This window comes from Peromyscus maniculatus, chromosome 23, assembly GCF_049852395.1.
Source record: "Peromyscus maniculatus bairdii isolate BWxNUB_F1_BW_parent chromosome 23, HU_Pman_BW_mat_3.1, whole genome shotgun sequence".
In the NCBI taxonomy this organism is placed as follows: Eukaryota; Metazoa; Chordata; class Mammalia; order Rodentia; family Cricetidae; genus Peromyscus; species Peromyscus maniculatus.
In genome coordinates this window covers 909,915-936,604 of record NC_134874.1, presented here as the reverse complement: position 1 = coordinate 936,604, position 26,690 = coordinate 909,915, and the positions used below count along the sequence as shown (strand labels likewise).

Below are 26,690 nucleotides of genomic sequence, written 5' to 3'. Positions count from 1 at the left end.
CTCACACAGATGCTTTCTCTCTCTCTCTCTCTCTCTCTCTCTCTCTCTCTCTCTCTCTCTCTCTCTCTCTCTCTCTCTCACACACACACACACACACACACACACACACACACGAGTCATCAATGAAGCCGAGCCTGGTGGCACAAGCTAATCCAAGCACTAAAATTTATAAGGAAAACAAGTGTATTTAAACTGATCATTACCAAATAAATCAGTAATACATCATCTACCAAAGCTCGACAAACAGCTATGATATAAATAACAAGGCTGTAAAATCAAGTACAAAAACTAACCAATGAGAATACATAGGAAAAAAAATGAGGCCTAGTTTATTATATAAAGAGAAAAAAGTTTACCTTCCAAGAGTTTTTGACATGATGTATTCGTCTCTTAATTCCTTAGGGTAAATTGACTGATCATCTACAGTCAGATCAAAAAACACAAAAACTGAGGGAAAAGGACAGAAATGGGCTGGTTAATTCATGATTAGAAAACTGGTTCTAAATCCAGTTATGTAGAATATAAGATTTAGAACTACATGTATCATGTAATACAAAGTCAGTTATTTTTAATCCAGGAACCAGCAAGGTCGCTCAATAGGTAAAATAACTTGATACACATGCCTAATGGCTTGAGTTTGATCCCCAGAGCCACAGCGGAAGGAGAAAACCAGCTCCCAACAGCTGTCCTCTGACCCCTACATGCATATTGTAACGTGTAAGCCTGCACGCTCACATAGAATCAATCAATCTCTCTCTCTCTCTCTCTCTCTCTCTCTCTCTCTCTCTCTCTCTCTCTCTCTCTCACACACACACACACACACACACACACACACACACACACACACACACACACACACACACACACCCCCCACACAAGAAAAAAATTCAGGAGGCAGAGACAGGCAGATCTCTGAGTTCAAGGCCAGCCTGGTCTACACAGGGTATTTCAGGAGAGCCATATAGTGAGACCTTGTCTCAAAAAAACAACAAACAAAAACAAAGGAAAAACACAACTCAGGCAATGGAGTTAACTCCTGAATGTGACTGAATGCTAACTTACTTACTTGAGTAACTTAAAAATATAATGGATGAAGACACAAAAATTTCCCTTTACAGAGGAAGTTAAGAAAAGCCCATTAACAATATGATAATAATATTACCTTTATTTCTACACAGTGAAAGTGCGATTTCAGAGTTGTTACACAGAGGAAGGCGTTTTCCTTTCCCTATAAGCTCAGTATTTACAAAGGTTCCATTCCCGCTGTGATCTTCTATGTACACGATGTAAGAATTTTTAGGGCCCATTTCCTAAAATAGAGAGCATTTAATTTCCATGTTTTAACAACAGGGATGAATGGTGCAATACATCCAAGAGCAAAGACTACATCACCAGATCTCAGAGGAGAGAGGTAACTGTCACCTACCCTGAAAATTCGAAAGTGCTTCTTGCTATACGTCCGATACTTATCGGTCCTTCTCAGCAGTGGTCCATCAAAGCAATATTCACAGCTTTTATCCCTCCCAAACCAGTAGTTGTCGTTAACACAGTCTGTTGATACAAAAGCACACAGCAGAGGACTGGAATCTCATGCATCAAACATTCAATAGTGTTCACAGTAGGGAGGACTTGATAACCATGTGACCCCAGCATTTGGGAGACTCCCAAGAGATGGAAAGCTCAAGGCAACTCTTACCTACACAGAATGAAGATGTAGTCAAAAAAGAAGTATGTAATTGAAGACAATCAAAGGTATAGATTTGATGACCAAAATTTTCTAAGATTAAAAATTGGGGAACACGGCCGGGCGGTGGTGGGGTACGCCTTTAATCCCAGCACTAGGGAGGCAGAGGCAGGTGGATCTCTGTGAGTTCGAGGCCAGCCTGGTTTACAAAGTAAGTTCCAGGACAGGCTCCAAAACTACACAGAGAAACTCTGTCCCTGCCCCTCCCCCAAAAAAAGGCATAGGATGGAAAACGGGAAGTGAAACAACAGGATATTTTAAGAAAGAATATATATATATATAAAGAGGTAAAACAATAGGTTGTTCCCTTTTTTTAATTATGTTTTGTATTTTATTTTCTAGGCATTGGTGCTTCGCCTGTGTGTACGTCTGTGTGAGGATGTCAGACTCCCAGAACTGGAGTGACAGGCAGTTTCAAGCTGCCATCTGGGTGCTGGGAATTAAACCCAGGTCCTCTGGCAAGAGCAGCCAGTGTTCTTCACCACTGAACCATCTCTCCAGCTCAACCATAGGTTGTTCTAAAGATGAAACAACTCCATACTGTAAGGATGAGTCTTAAGACAGAAAGTAAATAACTTCTGACACTAAGTCCCTCTCTCCCCAAGAGACAAGACAGACTGCAAAGAAGGCTCTTAGACCAGCCACACTGCCCAGACCAACTGAGCCACTGGGATAGGACACCCTCCAACCTGCTGAGCTGCCTGCAGGCTGTGCAGTGTGCTCCAGGTTCCCAGCGTTATGAGCTGTCTGTCACCCGTGCTGGGGTGGACCTTTGGTGATGCAGCTGCCTTGGAGTCATTTCTGCTCCTCTAAGTGACCTCTCACCCAATAAAACTCATCAGTTCACCCAGTTGGACTTTAGTGCTTGTCGATACGTTGTTCTAGTTCTAGGGTAAGCAAACATTTACTCACTTCTGCCCAGGAATAGTATCACACAATACTCCAACTACCTGACTGGCTCACTTCCTCTCTCCTTTTGTATTTGGACTCAAACAGAAGCCCAAAGGTGAGTCTGGACTTACAGCTTCCCCTAAGCCTTCTATATAAGCAGACCCCCATTTCACTGTCTTATCTAGTATCATAATAATGACCGGTTCTGTTGCTCTACAAAGATGGGCCCTTATTTTAATCCTGTGCCGACTGTCTCCTTGATTAGACCTTGAAGTCCGTAAGGACAGCTGGGAGTATCTTGTTCAAGAGTGCAGCTCCAAGCCCGGCATGCTGATGCACACCTTTAATCCCAGCACCAAGGAGGCAAAGGCAGGCAGATTTCTGTGAGTTCAAGGTCAGCCTGATCTAGATAGTGAGTTCTAGGACAACAGGGCTACGAAGACTGTCTCAAAAAAAAAAAAAAATTGACAGAACTATGTGTTGGTATTTATTATAGGCATGCCTGATCATGCACCACCACCACCCCAAAATCATTATATTTTAGCCAGTGGTGGCACATGTCTTTAATCCCAGCACTTGAAAGGCAAAAGCACATAGATCTCTGTGAGTTCCAGGCCAGCCTGGTCTATAGAACTAGTTCAGGGATAGCCAAGGCTATACAGAGAAACATTGTCTCAAAAAATAGAAAATAAAAAACAAAGAAAGAAAAAAAGACATGAGAACTGCTTTAAGAACAAGAAATAAAAGAAGGAAAGAAGGGGAGAGAAGAGAAAAAAGGAACAGTCTCAATTCATTCTATGAGGCCAGTTAAACTCTAATGACAAAACCAGGCAAAGATAACACAAGCTACAAACCAATATCCCTTATAAATGCAGATTCAAGATTGCTCAAAATATATTAGCAAGGTGTAGTAGTGACGCCCATAATCCACACCTGTAATCCCAGCATTCAGGAGCCTGAGGCAGAACTGCTGAGTTCAAGGCTAGAGTAGGGTACTTAGTGAGTTCCAAGCTAGGACAGGCTACAACCTAAGGCTCTGGTCCCCAAATAAACAAAGTCAGGTGCAGTAGTAATCCCATCACTTGAGAGGTAGAGGCAGGAGGTTCAGGTGTTGACGATCGGCCTAATGTACATAGCAAGTTCAAGGTCAGCCTGTGTTCCATCAAACAAAAAAGGGAATAAGACTTGTATATTGAAATGTAAAAACCACTGTACAAAGAAATTAAAGACTAAATTCTGGGAAGATGCCCCACATTCATAGATTAAACACAACATGGCTATTAATTGTTCATTCTTGCTGGGCATACTGACACAACTATAATCTTTGCATTCAGGAGGCTGAGCTAAGAGGACGATGAGCCAGCCTGGCTATAGGTGAAATACTGTAACGGTCAACCTTGATTGTGAACCTGACTGAATCTGAAAACAACTAAGAGGTAGACCTCTGCGTGGATCTAGGAAGAATTAACTGAAGGAGAAAGACTTACTCCAGAGTGGGTGGCACCTTCTGTGAGCCAAGACAGAAAAGGTCCAAGGGAGCTGGGTGGTGGTGGCGCACACCTTTAATCCTAGCACTGAGGAGGCAGAGCCAGGCGGATCTCTGTGAGTTTGAGGCCAACCTGGTCTACAGAGCGAATTCTAGGACAGGCGGGACTACACAGAGAAACCCTGTCTTGAAGAAAAAGAAAGGAAAGGTCCCAGGGAAAAGCAGTATTGCTTGCTTGCTGTCACTTCTTGCTGATACGTGCATTCTACCCCGCTATGTCTGGCTACCACCTTTTGTTGCTTCTTTGATCTCCAAACAGACTGGAGATCAGCATCTCTCTAGGAACCCTCCAGGCTGTCAGTACCAAATCATGACTGCTAAGACATCCAGCCTTGAGGACGGAGCAGCTACTAGGCTCTCAGTCTTTGCACCATGCAGAGAACTATTAATGGACTATCCAGACCATATTGTGTAAGCCAATTTAATAAATCACCTTGTAATTTTTTGTTGGTGGTGGTGGTGGTGGTGATGTTTTGTTTTGTTTCAAGACAGGGTTTTTCCGTGTAGCCCTGGCTATCCTGGAACTCAATCTATAAGACCAGGCTGGCCCCGAACTTAGAGCTCTGCCTGCCTCTGCCTCCGGGCACCACCACTGCCTGGCTAATCCAGCTCTTCTGAGGTGGGAAGGTCCACCTTTGACCTGGCCCACACATTCTGCTGATAGCCTATATAAAGGACATGGAAGAAGGAAGCTTGCTCTCTCTTTCCTGCTTGCTCGCACTCTTATGAGCAAGTCCATTCCTTCACAGGCATCAAAGCCTACTTCAACAGTATCTTGGTGTACACTGAAGATTAGCTGAGACATGCAGCTCTACGGACTGAACAACTGCTAGATTCCTGGACCTCCCATGGGTAGCCATTGTTGGACTAGCTGGACCACACACAGCCTGTAAGCCACTCTAGAGAATCCTGAATAACACAAGTATCTTTCAGAAATAGCTCTGGATCAACTGGATATCCACATACAAATGTATAAATTTGAACCAGGTATGGTTAGCATGTATAATCCCAGCTACTCAGTAGACTGAGACAAGAAGCTCAACGGCAGTTCAAGGCCATGAGGAACTACATAGTGAATTGCAAGCCAGCCTGGGCTGCAGAATTCCTTGTCTCAAAAACAAGTGAGTAGAGCCTGGTGATGCATGGCTATGATGCCAGCATGTGAGAAACAGAGACAGGAAGATCAAAAGTTCAAAGCCAGGCTCAGCTACATAATGAGTTCAAGGCCAACCTGGGCTATATGAGGCCTTTTTTCTGAAAAAAAATAAAATAAAATTTTGAGGCCAACCTATGAAATTTAGCAAGATTCTATTTGGAAAAAAAAAAAATGAGGTAGCTAGGGATAGGATTACAGATGTAGCTCAGTATAAGAGCTCTCTGCCATGCATAAGGCCTAAATCTGACCTTTAGCATGAAGATCAACCAGGAGGAGAAATAATAACATGAGTACGTGGCAGGTAACAACAACCCACGCACTCCACCACAGCCTCTATTTTCTTTTTAACTTTTTAAATTTTTTCACCTCTAACCGGTTACAGGGGCCCTGAGATTCCTTTTGCAACAACCTATCCACCTTCTCTAGTTCTCCAAACAATATACTATGCTACAGCACAAAATGCCTTACCCAGATTGGAGAATCCATCCTGAAGGGACCATAACCGAGCCCAAGGGACAGGACCAGGTTCCTCGGGTTCTTGGTCCTCCGGAATAGAACAGAGTTCCTGAGTGGACACTGTCTCTAAAGAGCTCAGCGTCCCAGAGCTGGAATGAGAGGACTGGCTGGAGGAGGGCACCGTGCTGTTGGAGGAACTGGATGTGCCTTGAGACTGTGAGGAGAGGTCGTGCAGCTGAGACAGAGTGCCTTGGGATTGGGTGAAGCCACCTTGGGACTGTGAACAGGCACCACTGCCGTGGGCCTTGGAGGAAGTGCCGCTGTGGAGCTGCTGGTTCTTCATATCCGACCTCAAAAACAAGAGCCCAACCATAAGGTGAGGTTCAAGGAACAAGGCCTAAAATTCAAGAGTGACGAACGGCTGCAGAGATGACTCAGCAGGAAAGAACACATACTATTCCTGTGCCCCGCACCCATGTCTGGCAGCTCAAGATTGCCTGTAACGCCAACTCCAGTGGATCTGAAGTCCTTCTTGGCCTCTGCAATCACCTGTTCTTACATGTGCACACTCCCACACACATAATGTAATTAAAAATAATAATTTTTTACCCAAAAGTAAGTGAGGAATGTGGGTATCATTCAATGGTAGATGGTAGATCCCTTACCCAACAAATGCAAAGTCCTGGGTTCCATGCCCAGTAGCACCAAACATACAAAGTGAAGAATGGGTATGCTAAGGGGCTGGAGAGGCATCGCAGCGGTTAAGAGCACTTGTCGCCGGGCTGTAGTGGCCCACGCCTTTAATCCCAGCACTCAGGAGGCAGAGCCAGGCGGATCTCTGTGAGTTCGAGGCTAGCCTGGGCTACAGAGCGAGATCCAGGACAGGCACCAAAAATACACAGAGAAACCCTATCTCTAAAAAAATAAAAGAAAAAAGAAAAAAGAAAAGCACATGTTGCTCTCTTGAGTTCAGTTCCCAGCACCCACATCCAGGAGCACACAAATACTTGTAACTTCAGCTTTTGGAGAATACAATGCCCTCTGCTGGCCTCCATGCGCACTGCTCAGACTTAGCCATGACTTAAAAACAAAAAATTTTAAAGGAACAGGCATATTATGATCACCTAAGAAAGGCAGGACCCACTGATAAGTGAAAAAAAAAAAGTGACCACAGCAAAATTCCAGGATTATGAATAGAATGTATCGGCCATTTACACAGCGCTATGCCGCCTTTCCTTCGTGCACAGAAGCCGAGTGGCTGGTTGCCTCCTACCCACTCCTTGCCACCCTACCCCACACACTTGCTCACGTACCCTCTCCAGTTCCTGCAGAGCCCAGCAGCGAAGATTGGGTTCTCAGTAAGATTTGGGAAGAATGAATCAAGGGCCTGGCATGATCACTAACATTCATAATACTCACTACGAAACTACTTCGCTCTGGCATTGAGGGATCCAACTCTGTGCCTTCCTACCCATGTGTCCAGACCTGTTTCAGCTTGTTAAATCACGGAAAGAGAATTTGCCCTCGAAGAGCAGATTAAAAAAGGAAGAGTTGCCTGCACACAGCGCCGCCCCCTCGCACACACAACTAAGCAAAGAGGAAGCTGCGGAGGGCCCCCTTGCATGAGACCCTGAGAACGCGATTCGAATCCTCAAACACACACACACACACACACACACACACACACAAAAAAAAAAAAATTTCCCGCTAAGACTCACCGCGAAAGAACACCTGGAGCCACAAACACCCTACCGCCGCAGCCAGTGGTGTGGCGCTAAATCTACCCATACAAACTCCACCCTCGGCCAATCAAAACGCCTTCCTCCTCGGCAGGACCAATAAGAAGGCACAAATGGTGGCTGCAACACGTAGCCTCAAGGCTTGCTGGGAGTTGGAGTTTAGGATGCAGAACGGGACTCGGCAGCCTGGTTTCCCGCGGCTGATCCCGCCTCCTCGGCTCCTTAGCCAATCAGCAGCGAGTCGCTCTTGCTTCCTCTCCCTTGGGTCCGGCGACCCAGGCCAGGCAGGCGGCTGTCCGGATGTGGGGCTGCAGGGCCCGGGATTTGCTTTGCTTGTGGGAGGTGCGACTGGCCGGGTTCCTGGGAAGGAGACTGCTGAGCAGCAATGCTGCCTCGGGGAAGAGCAATGCGCGGCAGTGCTGGAACTGCGGCGGCAGCGCCGCGGGTGTGGAGAGTGGGGATGGGTTCTTCTGCGAACACTGCCGCGCCCTGCAGCCTCCTGACCCGACTCGGGACTACTTCAGCCTCATGAATTGGTACGCGCGGCGCCGAGTGATGGGAGGGCGAGGCGGACCCGGGAAGTTCGGTTGGCCGAGTTAGTAGAATTAGGCAAGTCTTACCCTAGCGATCATGACTTGTGTCAGAGCCGGCGGGCCTGTCATTTCCAACCAGCTGGAAGACTGAGACAAGAGGACCACGGTTCAAGGCCAGTTTAGGCAACTTATCGAGACTGATTCAAAACAAGTTTAAAAAAAAAATGTCTATAGGTCATTTGTATAATATAGTACCTAATGAAATTTTAGGAGTTGGGAGGAAGAGGGAATCAAGTTACAGACTGGAAAGTTGAGGATGGAGGCGAGGAATTAAAGGAAATAGAGGAGTGAACTTGCAGATGCCTCTAAGCTCTTGGGAAGTGGAGGCCGGAGGTTCAGTTCAGGATTAGCCTCTGCTTTGACAAAGGCCCTGTTTTTAAACATCGGCAACAACACCAAAAGGAAACGGGCACGAGGTTACAGTATAGGGAGGCCTGAGGGGCGGGGCTCCTGGAAAAGGGAAGTCCGGAGGCTGCAAACTCGAAAGGAGCAGAAAGGAGGAGTGTTTTTTGTTTTGTTTTGTTTTTTAAACATAGCCTCACCTTGTAGTCCTTCCCGGCCTAGAACTCACATACATTCACCTGCCTCTACCTCCCCAATGCTGGGATTAAAAGCATGCTGGACTAAGATAGGATCCCCAGTTGGAACCCAGCCACAAAAACAGGAAACACCTCATCTCAAATATATAAATATTTTAAAGGAGAAAGTAAAAATAAAACAAGCCAGGTGAGTGCCTGTGTGCCCAGCACTCAGAGGGTAAGACGGAGGATTACAAATTTTAGGGCAACCTGAGCTATACAGCAAATTTGATGAGAGTCTGGGCTATGTGAGACTAGGTCTCAAAAATTGAAAGCAATTAAGAATAAAGCCTGGGCTACAGAGTGAGTTCCAGGAAAGGCACAAAGCTACACAGAGAAACCCTGTCTCGAAAAAACAAACAAACAAACAAAAAGGAATGAAACAAAGCACTGCAAAGCACTGGTCCCTAGTGGTGACCTTTAACCCCAGCACTCAGGAAGCAGAGGCTCTGTGAGTTCCAGCCAACCTGGTCTACAAAGCCGAGATCCAGGACAGCCAGGGCTACACAGAGAAACTGCTCAAAAAAATAAAATAAACCAAGGGTGGTGGCATATGTCAGGAATCCCAGTATTCCGGGATGAAAGGAGAAGAAAGGTCACAAGTTGGAGCCCCGTTTGAAAAACCAAAATTTTAATTCAGGCTCAAGATCTGAGGGAGAGAGGCCAAGAAATGTTTGGCATGGTTTGTTTCCTCCTGCCTTCTCTTCTGGAGATTGGTACAGAAGTGTGAGCAGAGCTGAACTAATAAAGATTAGATTAAAGGGGGAGGGCCATGTGTGGTGCACACCTGTGATCCCAGCCCTGCAGCCAGAAGCAAGAGAATCCTACCGTCTGGGCTACACAGAGTCACAGTCTGACTCCCCCAACATTACCACTCCCCCCAAAAGAAAGTAAGTGCTCAATCCTTGCATTGGCTCAGTGATACAACGCTTGCTTTGCATTAGCAAGAATCTGGGTTCGAATTCCAATACTATGCTTAAAAAAAAAAAAAGACCTGTTTCTAGATATTAATGGCTCAGTGTGGTAGCCTCTACCTGTAATTCCAACTACTCGGGAAGCTGAAGAAGAAGGATTAAAATTTTCAACCCTCAGCAACACTCAACTCAACCTTCTTTTTTTTTTTTTTTTTTTTTATTAAGCTGGTAAACTGGATTTATTGTAATATGTCTGTAATCCTAGCACTTGAGGGGAAAAGGTGGGAAGATCCAGAGTTGTATGTTTCTCTTAGCTGTTATAGCAAGTTTAAGGCCAACCTGGGATACATAAGTGCTCCTTTTTTTTTTCTTTAATGTCAAGGCTCTAGGCCTGGTAACAGACCTGTAATCTGATTGATCAGGGAGACAAAAGTCGGTTTTTTAAGTCAAGGCCTACTGACCTATAGAGTGACTTCAAAGTCAACTTGGTTACCTTAGTTAAGAAACTGTCTCAAAATAAAAAGTAAAAAGAGGTCTGGTGGGTGAAGGAGGGAAGGGAGTGACTTAGTGCTGAAGTCCTTGCCCAGCATGCAGGAGACACTAGATCCAGTTTTTAACTGGGCGGTGGGGGAATAAAGGGACATGCAGGTTGGGCAAGTGCTCTTAACTCTGGGACACATTTTCATCAGTCAATTTGTCAAGCTATTAATCTTCCTGTCACTTCAGGGTCTCTGCACTTACACATCTCTCCGCTCATGTCCCTTTTCTGATCTTTGGTCATTTGGTAGTAGCACCATTCAAGTCTCTTAAATGTCATACCCATGTTACCTATTCTGTTTCTGTTCTATTTTCCTTCATTACAGCTACCACGTCTTAAAAAAATAACCTTTGTTAATGCTTATGACGTCTTCACCAAGAGCAGACCCAGACCACAGTAAATAACTCTAAATACTGTGCATGAATAACATCTAGTTTCTTTCAGCCACCGATCCTTCAGGGTTGACGTCTTGAAGCTTCAGCACAGGTACCAGCAACTACAACGTCTCGTCCACCCAGATTTCTTCAGCCAAAAGTCTCAGGTATTCACTGACCACCCCTAATATTCCCCACATATGTGCGCAACTGGGTGGGTGGTGGTGTTGATCTGGAAAGCGTTGAGCTGCTAGCTCCACCCTGTGGCAGCAGCCGGCCCCTAGACAGCCAGGCCCCAGAGATGCCATTTCCTCACAGCTTTTATCTGACTTCCTGGATAACCGGAAACCCATCCGTTGAAAATGCAGACTACTCATCCAATGGCAGGTTCTAACTTCAGCTGTACTCCTTAAATCCCTGCCCGATCACCGTAGTACAGAAGTTTGGGAATCAAAGAGGACTGGTTCTTGTGGTAATAAAACTCTTTTTATCTCTGTGAACAGACTGAGAAACTCTTCTCAGAGAAGCATTCGACCCTGGTGAATGATGCCTATAAGACTCTTCAGGCTCCCCTGAGCAGGGGACTATACCTTGTAAGGTGATTTCCCAACCCATCTGTAAGTGACTTCTTCTGTATGAGACCTGGCCTAGTCCAGGAGGCTGATGATATGTAGCCTCAAAAGTACGACAGAAGAGAAAAGAGAGAAAAAGATTCTATACAAGTATCATTTTTGTAGTATTCTTTGTAAGTCTATTTTGCTGGTTTCTGTGTCTTTTGAGACAGGATCTCACTGTCTAGCTCAGGCTGGCTTTAGGATACTAATTCTCTTGCTTCACCTCACCCACGTCCAGCTCCTCTGTAATTTTTTTTTTTCTTCAGTACTGGGCATTGAACCTATGCCTCATGCTAACTAAGTAAGTTCTCTGCCACTGAGCTCCTGTCTGATAATTACTGGGTTTTTCTTTGCTTTGTTGGGGGAGGGGGAGCTGTATTTTGTTTGTTGTTGTTTGGTTGGTTGGTTGGTTGGGTTTTGGATTTTTTTTTGTGGGGGGTTGGTTTTGGTTTTCTTTTTGGGGTTTTGGGTTTTGTTGTTGTTTTGCGGGGAGCAGGGTGCTTGGTTTTGAATCCACCGAACTATATCCCCAGCTACCTTGTTACTTTTTGAAACAGGGTCTCACTCAGCTGCCCAGGCTGCACTTGACCTGTGATCTCTCTGCCCTGGCCTCTTGGGATACAGCTGCACCACCAGGCCTGGGTCCTTTTGTACATCTTAACTTCCCCGGTTGCATTGTTTTAACTATTTTCTATAAATCTGATGATGGTAAGAGTACTTGGGGAGGTTTTTGCAAGAACATCTGGGCAATTTTAGAATTGAATAGAATGTTTAAAAACATTTTAACAGCTGAGCAGAGGTATGACAATCCAAGGTCCAACTACAGAGGGCACAGAGTGAGTGAGGTCCTGTACCAGCACTCTTATCTCAGTCCATACTTTCTTTATTACCAGGAAAGCTCCAGTTTTTCAGACTGCACATGTGACTCAGTGGTAGAGTGCTTATTTAGCCTGTACTAGGCTCTGGGCTCCCTCTCCAAGCAGTGTTCACATTTTCTCCCATGAGCATCAGTGTATTCCAAACATGACCCTGATCTGTTTCATTTTTCTTGTTCTTCTCCCTAATAGCTAAAGCTCCAAGGAATAGAAATCCCCGAAGGGACCGATTATGGAACAGACAGTCGGTTCCTTGTGGAAATAATGGAAATCAATGAGAAAATCGCAGAGGCTCAAAGTGAGGCTGCCATGGAAGAGATAGAGTCCACGGTCAGAGGTAATAGGTGAGATTCTCACAAGTACCCTTCATTGTTCTTAGGAGCACATGACTAGGTTAGGGGAAATGGGTCAAAAAACATTTGTTGGCCCTCATCGTCATCCAGGGAGTTCTGTGTTTCCCGGTCATCTCTAGTGAGGAAAATGAGCCTCCGACATTGGCAGAAATGCCTCTGATCACACAGAGATCTGTAGCCCGGCCAGCACTGAAACCCTGACCTTCTGGTCCCACCTGCTTTATTTTTCATTTCATTCCATAGTGTATCAATCAAGGTTCTCTAGAAAACCAATAGAGTATAGGTCTGTTTATTTCATAAAATTGGCCGAAATGTGTGTGTGGAGGCTAACCCAGAAACTGCAGGCCAGACCTGGGACAGTGAGGTGTTTGTGTGCACAACCGTGAGGACTCAGTTTCAGTCCGCACAATTCCCACAAGTAGTCTCTGACTTCACACAGATGCTGTGGTTCTCTCTCTCTCTCTCTCTCTCTCTCTCTCTCTCTCTCTCTCACTCACTCACTCACTAAGTAAATATAATTTTTAAAATAAAAAAAGGTGAATGGTGCCTGAGGAGTGACACACAAATGGCTTCCAGCCTTGACACATACGAGTGAACACACATACACACTGATGCATGTGCACCTGCAAACACATGTTGCATACACACACACACACACACACACACACACACACACACACACACACAGTCTGTAGGGCAGGACATCAGGCTAAAAACTCAAGTTGGATTTTTATGTCACAGTCCTGAGTATGTTTTGTGTGGGTGCTAGGTCTAAACCAAGGACTTACACCTGCTAAGTAAGTACTCAACCACTGAGCATACCCACCCTCTATGTTACAGGATTTGTTATGTTTTTGTTTGTTTTCCTTCTGGAGAGGCTCATGTGTCCTAGGTTGGCCTTAAACTCACTATGAAACTTAGGACGACTTTGAACTGATTCTCTTGCCTCCACCCCTCACTGCTGCAATTACAGGTGTATCGCTCTGCTCTTCTGGGTTACGGCATTCAAGCAGAATTCCTTTCTTTGAATCCCTCTTATTTGCACATAATGACCTTACTTAGTTGAATGAGACCCTCTCACAATGTTGAGGGTTATCATAGTTAGGGTTTCTATTGCTGTGATAAAACACCATGACCAAAAGCAACTTGGAGAGGAAAAGGTTTATAGTTTACTGAAATTAATACTTATACTTCAAAGTAACAGTCCGTCACTGAGGGAGGTCAGGCCAGGAACCAGAAGGTAGGAACTGAAGCAGAAACCATATAGAAATACTGCTAACTGGCTTGCTGTCTCTGGCTTGCTCAACTTGATTTCCTTTTATTTATTTATTTTACATCCCCACCAAAGCCTCTCCTCCCTCTCCCTCCTTCCACCTCCCCTCTGCCCCAACCTCAATCCACTCCTCCTGTATTTGCTCAGACAGGGTCGGGCCTCCCATGGGCATCAGCAAAGCATGGCACATCAAGCTGCCATAAGACCCATCACCTCCCCCTGTGTTCAGGCTGGACCCCACCTGCCCAGGAATGCCACCACCCACAGTGGGCTAGGCCCTCCCACATCAGTCATTAATCAGAAAAATACTCTGGGGCTGGAGAAATGGCTCAACAATTAAGAGCACTAACTGCTTTTCTCCCGAGATTCAGTTCCCAGCCCCCGCGTGGCGACTCATAACTGTCTATAACTCCAGTTCCAGGGATCCGACACCCTCACACAGACACGTACAGGCAAAACACCAATGCACATAAAATAAAAATAATTCATCTCTAAAAAAGAAAATGCCCTATAGGCTTGCCTACAGCCCAGTATTATTGAAGCATTTTCTCAATTGAGGTTCCCTCCTCTCAAATGACTCTTAACTTGTGTCAGATTGACATAAGACTTGCCAGCACAAGGGTGAACTTTACACTCAACTAACTATAAATGTTACCGCAACCACAATCATACCTTCATCAGTAACAAGGGGCATCACAGCCTGGTCAGATTGTCCTATAAAATTGACCATTTCATGCCAGGCAATGGTGCGGAACGCCTTTAATCCCAGCACTCGGGAGGCAGAGGCAGGAGAATCTCTGTGAGGTCTAGGTCAGCCTGGTCTACAGAGCAAGTTCCAGGACAGGCTCCAAAGCTTCACAGAGAAACCCTGTCTCAGGGGGGAAAAAAATGACCATTTTGTGCAGAAAAGGCTCCAGGATTCTCATGTAGGTATAAACTTAAGTACTTAAAGAAAAATTGCCAGGCAGTGGTGGCACACGCCTTTAATCCCAGCACTCAGAGACAGAGGCAGGGAATCTCTATCAGTTCAAGGCCAGCCTGGTCTACAGAGTGAGTTCTAGGACAGCCAAGGCTACACAGGGAAACATTGTCTGTACATACATATTGTAAATATATATATATATATATTTACAATATGCCTATTATGGATCAAGCACTATGTGTGCCTGGGCATATATCAAGTAAAAAAAACTTATGTATTCCAACCCAGTATGTCCAAATAGAATGTACAAGTTTTACCTGTCTGCCCCAACCAAAGGATAAATATGAGCCTTTCCCCGTTCCCTCTCTGAATTCATTCGTGATTCCTGCAGCTGAACAAAGGTAGACACTAAGTTGTCTTTAACAAGCTTATGCTAGATGCAATTGTACACACCTGTAATCCCAGCTCTTGGAAGATGGAGACAAAAGAATCAGGAGTTCAAGGCTGGCCTCACCTACATAGCAGTTTCCAGGAAAGCCTGGGCTATATGTGAGCCTTGTCTCAAAAAACAAACGGTAAAAACGTCCTCGGCTGTGCACTCCCAGTCAGTACATTGGCAAGTCTAAAGAATGGACCTAGGGTGGGCTGGAGAGATGGCTCAGCAGGTAAGAACATTGGCTGCTCTTGGAGAGGACCAGGTTCAGTACCCAGCACCCACAGTGGCTAACAGCCATCCTTTACTGGAGTTCTAGATGCCATTTTCTGGTCTCCATGGATTCTGGAACACACGTGTGATGCACTCATACAGGCACACAAACATACACATAAAGAAGTAAAGAAAAAAAGCAATATTTTCTTTAAAGGATAGACCTAAAGCCGGCAGGATTGCTCAGTGGTTTAGGTGCTTGCTACCAAGTCTGACAACCTGAGTTTGATTCCCCCAGAATCACATGGTCTTCTGATCTCCACTTTCATACCATGGCATGCACACATCCCTCCTGCTACAAACACATGTAAATAAATTAATTTTTATTTAAAAAAAAAAAAAGAATATACCTAAACATGTCTCAGCTCCATCTACCAATCTCTTCACTACCAGCAATCTCCTCCTCTCACTTCTAACCAACCACAGCAGCTGCAGACTGTGGTTGTCTGTACCTGGAAGCCAACCTAGAATATATCTGCCCTGTCACGATGAGGTGGTTTTGAAACCTAAATCTCCTCTCTGTTCAAAGCCTTGTCTAAAAACTTGTAAATGGATTTTCCCTGCTCTTGGGTTTGAAACCAAACATTTCAACATAGCTGACAAGGCCCTGCATGCTCTGCCCTCTGCTTCTCATTTTACCATCTCACTGTAGACACATTGGCAGTTTCCAGTTCCTCATCAGTCACAGGCACCCTTCTACCCCAGGCCTTCGTGAGCGCTGTTGATGCGGCCCGTATCTCTCCTCTTTCTCATCCCATCCATATTAACTCCTCTCCGTCTCTGCCCTTGGCCACTGCGGTCACTTTACTGCTGTCTGGAAGGTCAGCAGTGTGGACCTTCCAGACTGGCTCTCTACAGAGGCGTAACTTGTGACTGTTCTTTGCCTCCCTCTCAGAAAAGCACCCTCAGCATGACAGGGACCCAGCTAATGGCTGTTAACTAAGTCGCAATAGTAAATAGACGTGCTGAGCAACCTGTCAGATGGAGACGATCACAGCGTCAGGGCTGGGTGGCCCAGAGGGGAGGGAGGTGGTGGGGGTGGGGCGTGCAGGCAGAAGTGGGGCTACAATCCTCCAGGAGCTTCAGGCATCATCTGGGCTGGAGTTCCTTCACATAAAGCTCCAGAGTGAGGATCAGTCTCAGCACTGCTGTTGATTTTCTGTGTGACCCTAAAACACTGGCTTCAGGTATATGAGCCTCAGTTCCTTCAGCTGTGAAATGGAGAGCATTAGTTCAGTATCAGTAAGGATTAAGTTAAGTATGTGAAACACTTCTAACAACATAGTAGATGCTGGGTTTGTATGGGTAACTTACTGTCCTTTGGATCAATTCCTAAATTTCTTCCCCTGGGATTCAGTTCCCAGCTCCTGCACTCACCAGCCCTGTGCCTAAGGGAGAATTCCATACCTGTCATTGCCTAACTTAGAGATACAATTTATTTGAAATGTTTTAAAGATTCCAAATAAATATAGTTAGATCTGAAGGCATACTTGTAAAATCCCTCATTTTCTGATGAGACACAACCGGCAAATGAGGTGGTTGTGACTGCTCTGCATTTGGCGTTTTTTCTCTTCTAAGATATAATGTAATGGAAATGATTTCATTTTCCCGGACGGCTATATAATTTGCAAGTGGTTGCCTAAAACCCTTGGTAACGAATGTTAATAAATGCCGAGATGGTCACAGCACACCCCGATTCCTGTGGCGGTGGTCTTTCCATCACGGTGACACAACGCCTGAAATGAAAAGGTTTCTTCTGACTCACAGTTTAGCGGTCAAGGCCATGGTGAATTGGCCCAGTTGCTCCTGGGGCTGAGGCAGGAACATTATGGCAGCTAGCCAAAGGAGAGAAACAGCAGCGCCTGGGTCCCAGGACCCCTTTCCAGGACGTGCCTCTGATGCCCTAACCTCCTCCCACGAGGCCCTGCCTCCTGAATTGTCCACCCACTTCTGTTAGCAAAACCAGTCTCCAGCCAAGCTCTTAACATCCAGACCTCTTGAGGGACATCCAGACTATGGGGATCTCTCCCTTCTTTTTTTTTTTTTTTTTTTTTCTTGTGTGATTCCATAGCCACTTTATAAGCCTTGGCATTTGCCTCCAGACCTTCCTTATTGAAAATCAAAATGTCCATAGGGCCTGTCAGTACTGCATTTAACAAGAACTGCTAGACAGGTGTGGTGGCACATACCATAATCCCAGCAGTCAAGAGGGAGAGACAGGAGAATAGTGAGTTCAAGGTTAGCCTGGCCAAGACAATGAAGCCCTGTGTCAAGAATGCAGGGACAGAGTGTGCTCAGTAGTACAGACTTTGCACAGCATGCCTGAGGCCTTGGTCCAGTCCTCAGCAGCACAAGAAGACAAAGGTAAAACCTTGAACCCAAGTCCATCTTGTGTATGAATCGGCATGGTCACAAAGTGTTGCCTTCATGTTATAAGTCTGCTTTTATTCCCCTTTCTCTTTTTGGGGGGTGGGGTGGGGTGCATTTCAAGACAAGGTTTGTCTGTGTAACAGCTCTGGCTGTCCTGGAACTTACTTTGTAGACCAGGCTGGCCTCGAACTCACAGAGATCCACCTGCCTCTGCCACCCAAGTGCTGGGATTATAAGCATGCTCCACCACCACCTGGCTTTATTGTAAGTTTATTTAAATGGAAATTTTTAAATAATTATTTTCTTTTTTCAGCTAAACAGAAAGAATTTACTGACAGCATAAACAGAGCTTTTGAACAAGGTATTTAATTCCTTCTTAAAAATTCCTATTACATTTATGTTGCATGTATACATTATGTGTGTGTGGGGGTATGCATGAAAAGATCAAAGGACTACTTTGAAGAGTAAGTTCTCTTCTACAATGTGGTCTCCTGGGATCAAAGTCAAGCTGTGGGCTTCAGCAGCAAGTCAGGGCCTTTACCCACTGGCCACCTCACTGGGCATTTTAAATTTGATTTATTAACTTTAATTTGTTTTTCTTCACTTGAAATTTTTTTATTGGGCTGGAGAGACGGCTCAGAGGTTAAGAGCATTGACTGTTCTTCCAGAGGTCCTGAGTTCAATTCCCATGGTTACCTGGCAGCTCACAACCATCTATAATGAGATCTGGTGCCCTCTTCTGGCAGGCAGACTATCATGCAGACAGAACACTATATACATAATAAATATAAATCTTTTTTTTTAATTTTTTAAAATTTATTTTATGTATATAAGTGTTTTGCCTATAGGTATGCATGTATGAATGTGTGCCATATGTGTGCCTGGTGCTCTGGATTCCCTGGAACTGGAGTTACAGGCAGTTGTTGCCTACCAGGTGGGTACTGGGAATTGAACCCAGCTCCTCTGCAAGTGCTCTTAACAGCCGAGCCATCTCTCCAGCTCTTGGACTTTATTACATGTAAAACAATGTTTATAAAACATAAACATTGAGGCTTTCTCTCAGGGTCAGAGAGTTTATAGAGAGTCCCCCTCCCTTCAATAAATGTTAGATAATTTCACATTTCTAATAAATTCACATCTCTTACGAAAAAGAAAACTTGGGTGACAATGAGGGAGAGAGTGACCTGTGAGCAACAAAAGATTGCAGAGAAAGTAGAAATCCAAAACCTGTGAGCCAGCATGCACATAGGGGTTGGGGGTTTTGTTGCTGTTTGCTTGTTTTATTTTTATTCTGTGTGCATTGGTGTTTTGCCTGCATGTACGTCTGTGTGAGGGTGTCACAACTTGGAGTTACAGACAGTTGTGAGCTGCCATCTGGGTGCTGGGAATCAAACCCGAGTCCTCTGGAAGAGCAGTCAGTGCTCTTATCCACCGAGCCATCTCTCCAGTGCCCTGTGTTTGTTTGTTGAGACAGTATCTCTCTCCATAACCCTGGCTGACTTGGAATTCTCTCTGAAGATCTGCCTGCTACTGCCTCCTGAGTGCTGCGATTAAAGGCTAGATGGGGCCTTAACAATGGTCTGGTAGGGGAGACAGTGGAAAGTTTGCTTCTGTGTATCTTAATATCCTCTAAGCCAGAGGTTCTCAACCTTCCTAATGCTGCAACCCTTTAATACAGTTCCTCATGTGGTTGTGACTCCTATCTATAATTTTCTTTTTTTGTTTTTCAGTCTGGCCTCAGACTCTCAGAGATCTGCCTGCCTATACCTCCTGAATGCTAGGATTAAAGGCCTGCACCAACACCACCCTGCCATGAAATTATTTTCGTTGCTACTTCATATCTGTAATTTTTCTACTGTTATGAATCATAATGTAAATATCTGATATTTCCGATGATCTTAGGTGACCCCTGTGAAAGGGTCATTTGACCCCCAAAGATCGTTCACACTACTCAAAGCAAACTTATTGATAGATCCCTATTATTATTTGTTGTTGTTGTTGTTGTTGTTTACTCTTTTGCTCTTTTGGCTCTTTGGGGGACCCACCACACAGCTCCCAAATAATCACACACAGAGACTTATTCTTCCTTAGGAATGCCTGGCCTTAGCTTTGGTTATTTCTAGCCAGCTCTTCTTAATTTAAATTACCCCATCTGTCTTTTGCCTCTGGGCTTTTACCTTTCTTTACTTCTTACTCCATGGCTTGCTGTGTGGCTGGGTAGCCAGCCCCTGGAGTCCTCTCCTCTTTCTTGCTCCTAGAGCTGCTTTTCCCAGAGTTCTCCTTCTGTTTATTCTCTCTGCCCACCAGCCCCACCTATCCTTTCTCCTGCCTCATTGGCCGTTCAGTTCGTTATTAGACCACTCAGGTGTTCTAGACAGGCACAGTAGCACAGCTTCACAAGAGTTAAACAAATACAGCATAAAAGAATGCAACACAGCCAGGCAGTGGTGGTGCACACCTTTACTCCCAGCGCTCAAGAGGCAGAGGCAGGCGGATTTCTGTGAGTTCAAGGCCAGCCTGGTCTATAAAGCGAGTTCCAGGAGAGCCAGAGAACACAGAGAAACCCTGTCTTGAAAAACCAAAAAAAAGAAAAAGAAAAAATGCAACATATCTTTGCATCATTAAACAAATATTCCACAACATAAACAAATATAATACATCTTAAAAAAATATTCCATAACAATCCTCCATATTTTCTATACACTAGTGTATCATTTTTTAATTAATTCTTTTCTTCAAGCCTATCAGCTTGCTTCAGCAGGCAGCAAACACCCTCCTGCTGGCGGGTGGGCACCTTACACCGCACTATCCCCCGGCCCCCTTATTTATTGTTTTAACATTAACTGTTCCCAGGGTTGGCTACAAAAGACCTTCACTTTAGTGTATATTATACTGATTTGTATTTGTCTAAGTTGGGGTTTCGCAACCTTGCTGACATTCTGAGTGAAATAATATTTTTTTTTTTCTTTTTTTTTTTTTTTTTTTTTTTTCGGTTTTTCGAGACAGGGTTTCTCTGTGTAGCTTTGCGCCTTTCCTGGAACTCACTTGGTAGCCCAGGCTGGCCTCGAACTCACAGAGATCCGCCTGGCTCTGCCTCCCAAGTGCTGGGATTAAAGGCGTGCGCCACCACCGCCCGGCGTGAAATAATATTTTTACTGGAGGAGGTAAGATCATTCACAGCGTATCTGCCTTTTTTTGGTTTTTCGAGACAGGGTTTCTCTGTGTAGTTTTGGTGCCTGTCCTGGATCTCGCTCTGTAGACCAGGCTGGCCTCAAACTCACAGGGATCCACCTGGCTCTGCCTCCCAAGCGCTGGGATTAAAGGTGTGTGCCACCACTGCCCAGCTAGATCTCACTTCTACTTCCCTGGTTATGGCAGACAAAAATATCTCTAGACTTTGGCAAATGTTGATATAGGGTGTGCTCACCCTCAAGTGAAGCCGTCAGCCTTTGGGCCATTTGATCTGGCTGCCTGAGATGCCAGAGTTGGTTTTATTGTTGCCTGATGTCCTTGTCTCTTGTTTATTTCAGGTGATTTTGAAAAAGCCAAGGAAATTCTAACAAAGATGAAATACTTTTCAAACATAGAAGAAAAGATCAAGTTAAGCAAGAGTCCCCTCTAGTTGCTAATTTAAAGTTTTAAAAATAAACTTTCTATATATTTCTTTTCTGGCTTCTGCTTATTGGAAATAGATCTGGGGGCCGTGGCATACCTTAAGGTAGAGAGCGCTTGCCTAGTACATGGAAAGCCCTGGATTTGATCCTCATCACCACAGAAAGTGAGGGAAAGAGGCAAAGAGAATGGATAGACTTTAGCCATTTATGTCATTTTGGTTTAGTTTATGGCTCAGATACTAATGGCTGGCAAAGTGCATAGTGTCAGAATGTGGGCGCTCAGTTATTCATTAGATATGTGAGTCATCGAGCACCCAGCCTAGGCCAGCGGATGAGAGGGTGAAGAGGAGGCCCACCTGATAGATCTCTACTGTCTATCCTCTCACCCAGATAGACACCATCTTCAAGAGTTCAACTGTGCCTGCTTGGAAAAGATCACCACAGCTCAGCTTATTAGCTGTGGACATTCCCTAGTATCCAGGTATTCCTCCAGCCAATTACATGCAATTCTGCCCTAACTGCATATGGCCTCCAGGTCTTGGGAGGGGCTAGAGCATAGAGGTGGGGATAACTGAAGGAAGGGAAGAGGGGTCCATCTACATAACTATTAGGGAGTCATCCTCCGTGCTGGGTGCTGACCTTCCTGTGCACTGCTTCAGGGTCACCCCTGATCTGTAAGTAACTCCAGGAAACTCAGGGTTCCCTAGGGTGAACTTCGGTTTGGCTTAATGGACTATAGTGGTTCTGTAGTAACTGCTGGGTTCTGCCGTCATAGCACAAGCAGCCAGGTGGCCAGGGAGGTGCTCAGATGATTACAGAGAGAGTATTTATGAAACAGAGGTAGGCAAAGGTTAGCCGTGGACTTTCTAGCCTCTGCTTGACAGCCACAACTTCACTCTGCAGGACCAAGCTATTTATTGGGTTCTTCCTCCAACAGCTGGAAAGCCATACCCAACAGGGATGAGGGCTTCTGCCTGTCGCTACACAGATTGAGCCTCTGCTCTAGTCTTCCCTGGTATGCATATAGACTACACATGCATACATATATACATACACACACACACATATAGACTATACATGCATACATATATACATATACACACACACATACATACATACATACACACACTCTAGTCTCTCCACCCGGCCACCTGCAGCGTTGTCAGGTTGTAGGGAGCAGATACTCAGGTGAGAGTCTCTTGCATTCATGAGTGCTTGTGTGTGTGTCTGTGTGTGTGTATGTGTGTATATGTGTAACATCAGTCAGCCCAGGTGGCCTGATTGTTTGCGAGGGATCACTACTGAACTCCCCCAGATGGTTGTTTGGCTTGGACAGCCACTCACAGCAGGGCCTTTGTGTGCCAAAGCAATAAGGTAGAGAACTCTAGTTAATCCCACCAATCCAGAATAAGACCACTACCACAGTTTAAAGCCAAATCTAAAGCAAGCTTTAATTAAATACTGGCTAGGTGGATGAGCCTAGACCAGGTCCATCTCTAGGTTTCCAGCAAATGGCCCCAAGTCATGCTTGCAGTGGCTTAAGTATTTCCAATCGGGCAAGCGTACATCCTGCCTGTGAACCTCCCGCCTACATGTGATCAAGCACGTCTGGTGTAGATGTGTCAAAAACCTTGTTTAGGGGAGTGAAAACATGTGGCTTGCTATCTCCCAAAGCAATAGCCTCCAGCATTTCAGGAACTGTCTTGTCTGCCTTGGGCAAGGGCCTTGCAGATCAGAGGCATTTTTGCTTCATGGATCTCTTGGGCATAGTAATTGAAACTTAAAATGGAACTTTGGCTCTCACATTCCCCCCTTGAGTTGTATCCTGAGTCAAATTCTTGACTCTGTGATGGGTACCTGTTTATATTGGGATCTAATAACCGTCAGCTTAATGGTACTCAGACAGGAATTACCATTTAGTTAAGGCATCCATGATGCAAGGACCAACAGACAACACCTGATCTGATCTCCCACTCTGCCCTCCTCCTGTGCATGTACAGTCACACACTTGCATACGCAGATGTGCCACACACATACCACATGAACACACACAGACAAATCATGCCTGAACCAATTCTCCAGAAACAAGTCACTATGATGCAGCACTTTGACCTTGTCTAAAAAAATGGGAGATTTGAAGTTCCTCATACACAGGTTTACTTAGTTAACAGGATCTACTGATCATCACAGCAGCTGTGTGGCCTGAAGATCTTTGGGTGTATCAGTACTGGCTCTACCTGCCTCACAGTTTCCAAAAAAAAAAAAAAGTCAGTTACTTGTCTGAACACACCAGGAGCCGTTTAAGCAAATAATTACCATGCAAGCAAATGTGCTGATTAAGTTGAATGCTTCTGCAACAATGGAGAAGAAAGGCGGTTAAAATACTTGAGAAGACAATTCTCATTCCTCCTTCAGAACAAGGATCCGCACCAAACCAGTCTGTCCACAAAAAGAAATCGGATAAGCACTGACAGCTCTGGAGGGGCCTGAGAGAAATCCTCACTTTACCCCATTCCATTAGCTGGAAAGGCTGCTCATTCCTGATTTAGGGCACAAACTACAGAGGCGTTGTTTCTGAAACAGCTTTTAAGATCACTGAGTGTCCTAGTCTGCTATCTGTTGCTGTAATAAACACCGTAAGAAAACGCAGTTTGGGAGGGGAAGGGGTTTTGTTTTTTTGTCTTACCCTTCCATAGTCTGCCACGGAGGAAAATCAGAGCAGGAACCCTGAGGCAGGAGCTGAAGCAAGGGCCGTGGAGGGACTCTGATTACTGGCTTGATATTCATGGCTGTCTCAGCCTACTTTCTTATACAACCCAGACCCACTTGCCTATGGGTGTCACTGTCCACAGTGTGCTGGGTCCTCCCACATCAATCATTAATCAAAAGAATGCCTCACAGGCTTGCCTGCTGGAGCAATTTCTCAATTGAGGTGTCCTCTTCCCAGCTTGTGACATTGACAAACTAACGCAACTGACCCCTTGTCAACATGACACACAAATACTTCACTGTTAGACCATAACCTTTCTTTTTTTCAAGACAGGGTTTCTCTGTGTAGCCCTGGCTATCCTAGAACTCACTCTGTAAATCAGGCTGGCCTCAGACTCAGAGATCCACCTGCCTCTGCCTCCCGAGTGGATTAAAGGCATATGCCATCGCCACCACCACCACCTGGCTCCTGTGATATCTGTTAAGTTGGCAAGTGTCTATTTGTACTAGCTGTTATGGCTTTCCTCACCTTGTTTTCTCATGGTTACGGGAACTAACACAGTCACTCTCAGGCTTCTGGGAGTGTCCTTAATGAGGAGGCCACAAAGGACTCTGTATTGAACAATGCATCCTGACAGGGTAGTATGACTACTTAGAAAACAGAGCACCTTAGAGCTCCAACCACAAAGTCTTTGAGATGGTCTTTGCTCAAGAAGTCATCTAAGGCCGGGCAGTGGTGCCTTTAATCCCAGTACTCGGATGACAGAGGCAGGTAGATTTCCAGGTTTGAGGAAAGAGTGAGTTCCAGGACTGGCAGAGCTACATAGAGAAACCCTGTCTCAAAAAAAAAAAAAAAAAAAAAAATCTAACTTCCCAGAAAATATTTGTGAATTTTAATGACTCATTTCTCAAGACTGCCAATACTCAATCACTCTCTGGTTTCTTGAAGTGTTATTGGAATGGTCACATAAGTCTTTTTACATTCTGTAACAGTGTCTAGTGATACATCACTGCTTATAACACAATCACTTTATGAGAGATACCTGCAAGAGATCCTTGAAACTTAATATTTTTAAGAAATATTTTAAGAAATATTGATATTTTAAGAAATCACACAAGGAAAGCTAGTCACTTGCTTTCTAAGTCTTTTCATTTTAAGGAAAGAATACTCTTTCCTTATAGGTTTTCACAGTAACCTCTTTCTAAGATACCCGTTAAGAAGCCAAATGTCTCAGAAACTATTGGGTCTTGGTGTTTAGGCTTCTGCTGCTTGTTTTCTTTTTAGGACTGGAAATAACACGGTTTGTGAGACATAATGTTACTTAATGAAATGGTCCTGTGGGCCTCTTTACCTGAAGTGGACACAACATGGTGGTGGAATAGGAATGACTAATTACACACAGTCACTCTTAGAGAAGCATCCAAGACATGAGAGACCTAGTGCTCTCGCGAAGTCATATACAGAAAAATGGTCACCACTTGCTTGCTGTGTACGTTTTTCAAAGGACAGAATGTGCTTCCTTCTTACTTCACAATGACTTGTTCCTACAGAGCCTGTTAAGAAGGCTAATGTATCAGAAACTGTCAGGCTCATAGAGCTTGTTTGTTTGTTTCTTTGTTTGGTTTTGGAGACAGGGTCTCTCTGTGTAGCCCTAGCTGTCCTAGAACTCACTCTGTAGACCAGGCTGGCCTCAAACTCAGAGATCCACCTGCTCTGCCTCCCCAGTGCTGGAGTTAAAGGCATACAACACCATGCCCAGCTTACACTATTTATCTTAAGTAACAACTAACAAATTCAGTCTAAGGCTTATGGGACTGTTGGTCAATGAGGTAATCAGATAGACCTGAAGTGAACAATTAATGGTGATGGGGGAGGAAACCTTGCAGCAGGAATCTTAACAGGTCTTATTAATAAAATCAAACCTGCAGCCAGTTATTGGGATGAATGCTGGAAGATCAGAGAAGCAGAACAAGCCACAGCTTCCTCACCTCAATAGTTCCTCAGCTGGTCTTGTTTCCTCAGACTGGAAGCTTCTGTATCCTCATCCCAATGGCTCTCAGCAGAACTGCTGCTCGAAAGCCTGAAGCCTAACCAGATAAAAGCTTCTAGTTCCTGGTTTTCACACCTTATATATCTTTCTGCCATCACTCTCTGGGATTAAAGGCGTGAGTCACCATGCCTGGCTGTTTTCAATGTGGCCTTGAACTCACAGAAATCCACAGGGATTTCTACCTCTGGAGCTAGGATTAAAGGCATGTGTGCCACTATTTTCTAGCCTTTGTATCTAGTGGCTGTTCTGTCTCTGACCCCAGATAAGTTTATTAGGGTGCACAATATTTTGGGGAACACAATACCACCAACAAACCCTGCACAAAATACAGTTACCTTTAAAGATGCATCCAGAAAAGACCTGACTCTTACCTCTCTCAGGAAGTCATATAAGGAAACACTATCACTACTGGCTTCCCTAAGAAGTCTTACAGAAACAGTTTCATTTGATTACTACACCCTTCCTGATCCTAGCCCTCAATCTAACTCGAGTATTTACTCTAAAATAACTTTAGCCATAACCATAACCTTTTATTCATCCCTAGAGAACACTGTATCAAAACCAAACCTTAAACCTAACCCTAGTTCTAACACCAGCAGAGATCCACGACTGAAGGCTAGCATTCATAACATACCCCTAAACAAACACCAATCCTTAAACATATGCCCAACCCT

The 26,690-nt window shown here is 44.8% G+C and overlaps 2 protein-coding genes across 9 annotated transcripts in view; one reads left to right on the top strand and one right to left on the bottom strand.

The window, feature by feature from the left end:
- Chek2 (checkpoint kinase 2) overlaps positions 1–24,078 on the bottom strand; it is a 52,036-nt gene extending 27,958 nt beyond the window's left edge. For 2 of the 5 annotated variants that reach the window (XR_006067423.1, XM_042267766.2), the window contains exons 1-5: positions 23,943–24,078; positions 5,806–6,143; positions 1,427–1,551; positions 1,163–1,310; positions 357–447 (exon numbers count right to left, since the gene is read on the bottom strand). Coding sequence is in view for 3 of the 5 variants with exons in the window: in XM_042267766.2 (XP_042123700.1) it covers positions 357–447; positions 1,163–1,310; positions 1,427–1,551; positions 5,806–6,143; positions 23,943–24,043 (803 nt within the window). In the remaining 2 variants the exon portion in view is untranslated. Of the gene's footprint in view, positions 1–356; positions 448–1,162; positions 1,311–1,426; positions 1,552–5,805; positions 6,144–7,511; positions 7,779–23,942 lie in introns of those variants that run through there. The other 3 variants (XM_006984106.4, XM_042267767.2, XM_042267768.2) reach the window with 3 other exon arrangements.
- On the top strand, positions 7,776–21,306 carry Hscb (HscB mitochondrial iron-sulfur cluster cochaperone). Of its 4 annotated transcripts, none has more exons than XM_006984105.4 (6): positions 7,776–8,068; positions 10,600–10,696; positions 11,033–11,122; positions 12,211–12,355; positions 17,956–18,003; positions 21,173–21,306. In XM_006984105.4, exons 1-6 carry the CDS (start codon positions 7,833–7,835, stop codon positions 21,262–21,264), a joined length of 708 nt encoding a protein of 235 aa, XP_006984167.1. In that variant the 5' UTR covers positions 7,776–7,832; the 3' UTR covers positions 21,265–21,306. The 4 variants fall into 4 exon arrangements, with proteins under 4 accessions (XP_006984167.1, XP_015858107.1, XP_015858108.1 ...); XM_016002621.3 differs by having other exon boundaries at positions 12,211–12,362; XM_016002622.3 differs by lacking the exons at positions 17,956–18,003; positions 21,173–21,306 and having other exon boundaries at positions 11,033–11,127; positions 12,211–12,349.
- Positions 24,079–26,690: the final 2,612 nt, after the last annotated feature.